General features: G+C 44.2%; 1 protein-coding gene across 1 annotated transcript; it reads right to left on the minus strand.

The window, feature by feature from the left end:
- Window positions 1-764: 764 nt before the first annotated feature.
- Window positions 765-1,942, minus strand: LOC140036368 (uncharacterized). Its single transcript, XM_072077749.1, has 2 exons — window positions 1,066-1,942; window positions 765-979 (listed from the first exon to the last, which is right to left on the minus strand). The coding sequence occupies exons 1-2, from the start codon at window positions 1,940-1,942 to the stop codon at window positions 765-767; spliced, it is 1,092 nt and encodes a 363-aa protein (XP_071933850.1).
- Window positions 1,943-2,665: the final 723 nt, after the last annotated feature.

The raw sequence follows: 2,665 nt of genomic DNA on the forward strand, positions 1-2,665 counted from the left end.
TTTTAATTTTTTTTAGTAGGTGAAGGATTAGACTTAAGAAGTGAAATAATTTTTTTTTAATTTTTTTCAACAAGGGAGGTGTGGGACTTAAGAAGCGAGAAGGAGGTAGGGATACTTGAATCTAGGACCTCTAATACCTAATGTCACAAGTTTAGCCATTAGACAAATGCCTTTTTTTCTATCTCAATAGATTATCTTATTAAACGGAAAAACCAAAGTTACAAGCGCCAATGGTCAAAAACTACCCCTCCCTCACAACAACCCGGTGGAGGGATGGCACTCCTAGCCTATCTAGAAATAAAGCTCCTCACGCTAAACGGGGCAAATCCGAAGCTGCCAAATATATATCGTCACGGGCCTGCTGACAACCAGTATTCGCCAATGTATCCGTGACCTGGTTCGCCTGACGGTAACAGTGAAGAATCCGAGGAAAATGAGACGCCACCCCCATCAACTGCTGCACCTCCGTGTGAATGCCCCATGGGCAACGTACTAATCGATTCAAGATGCGGACTAAAACCAACAAGTCCAGTTCAACGTCCTAGGTATCGATGCCCCTCTGGAGACACAATTTGACCCCAACCAACAGGGCGCGGGCCTCAGCCTACTCGAAGCCAAACCGAAACTACATGAAAATGCCAGCACCATCCTCCCCCCTATCACGCAGTACCCCCTCTCCTCCACTCAAGCCAGGGTTACCCTTCGAAAAACCGTCCGTGTTAAGCTTTAGACTTCCGTGGAAAGGTCGTACCCATTTCACCAACCTATGTGAAACCGCCGGTTTCCATGTTGATATGGCCAAATGGAACTGGATCCACGACCACGACGGAACCCGACAGTCCGGAAACTGGATCCTGAACAACTGTAGCATCTCTGATAAGATCAATTGACATACCTGTGCCCCTACAATCCTCTTGGCCTCGTACTTCATACCGTTGCGAGCCTTCCAGAGATGCCAGCAGATCATCAAAGGGACAACCTAATGGACAAACCTCAAAAGCTTATTCCGTTGCCGTCCCTCCCACCAGGCTGCCATACATACACGAAACGAAGACCCTGACCAACCTATTCCAACCGGAGCCCCAAAGAACCTCCACACATACCGTGCCATAACCCCATCGCCAAACAAATGCTCCGTAGTCTCAATCTCAGGAGATGGGCAGCACAAACATCGAGAAGGTCCCTGAATCCCCAACTTCCATACGGAACAATCCAAGGGGAGGCGATCCCGTAGTAGGCGCAAGAGGAAAAACGAAACCCTCAGTGGCACCCCTGGATGCCAAATGCGATTGAATAGCAGTGAAGGCCTAGAATGATGCTGGACCAAGGAGAAAGCCGTCTTGAGCGTAAAATGGCCCGATGGCTCCGGTCGCCAAACCATTAGGTCAGGAAGCGACCCAACAGGTGGGTGCGTTTGGCCAATCTCTGCAACTATATCCAGAGGTACCCATTGTGAAATCCTGCGGACGTCCCGGGAACCGCCTTGCACAAATTCCGCCACCTTGTGGTCCGACACGCTATCCAACCAATCCGCCAGCCCCCCAGTACCTAGCCAATTGTCAAACCAAAAATTAGAGCTCTCGGACCAGATGATCCATCCAATGTGCCTCTCCGCCAAGGCTCGGACTTTCACCATCCTTCTCCACCCCTCTGAGCCCTTCTCAAAAAATACCAGGTTGGGGTGCACCACCCGGCAAAACTTTGCATGCATAAATGAGACCCACAAGGACGACTTGGAACGAAAATTCCACCATAATTTGATGGAGAAGGCCCTATGAATATCCTCTAGTAGACGGAAGCCAACCCCTCTTCTTCGCGCAAAACACACAAATCTTTCCTCCGAATCCAATGGTGTTTGGACCTTCGTCAGTCGACCCCCACAGGAAATTAGAAAATATACCTTCCAGCTCCTTGAAAATAGCTTTGGGGGCGAAGCCGCCATTAGACAAATGCCTTACTAAATCTTCTTAAGGTCATATTCTTGTGATTATATGATCATATCTATTATCTATATTCACAAAGGTTTATATTCAAGTAAGATTGACGTTAATGTATAAAGCATTAGTTGAACCAATTTTTAGCTTAAGAAAAAATACATTTGATCTCTCATATTTGGTTTCACAAGTTTTTGAGCCTTTTCCTTTCCTTTTTGTATGGTAATTATTCTTCATTTCAAGTATGTTATCACTTTTTCATAGTTAGAGACGAATGAATTTAAGTACTTAACTATTCATTCCACCAATGTAAAGGAGTAACTGAATTTTATCCAAAAAAGGAGGTGAAGCCACTAGAGAAAATTAAACTAGTTTAGCTTTTTTCGTTATTGAAACCAAATGATTCAACTGAACTAAGATAAGGGACGAGGACTGAGATTATCTCATTCTAACAGTAATTAAGAAGCAAATTAGAAGTTTCAAAACACTTCAAAAACTATTTGAATGGTTCACACTTAATTTTATTAAACATCGGTATTCTTGGAGCCCGGGAAAGACGAATAAAACATGTTGATAATAGTCAATGCGGGGGCCAAAATAATAGTTTAAATAATAATTAGTGAACTTCTAAGAAGGTCAACCTATGAAATTTGGAAGGCGTCAGTGGTGACTCTTCTATGAATCCAGCAAAATTGATCACAATTTATTTAAATAATTGGTGGGATTAAGTT

This window comes from Coffea arabica, chromosome 2e, assembly GCF_036785885.1.
Source record: "Coffea arabica cultivar ET-39 chromosome 2e, Coffea Arabica ET-39 HiFi, whole genome shotgun sequence".
NCBI lineage: Eukaryota > Viridiplantae > Streptophyta > Magnoliopsida > Gentianales > Rubiaceae > Coffea > Coffea arabica.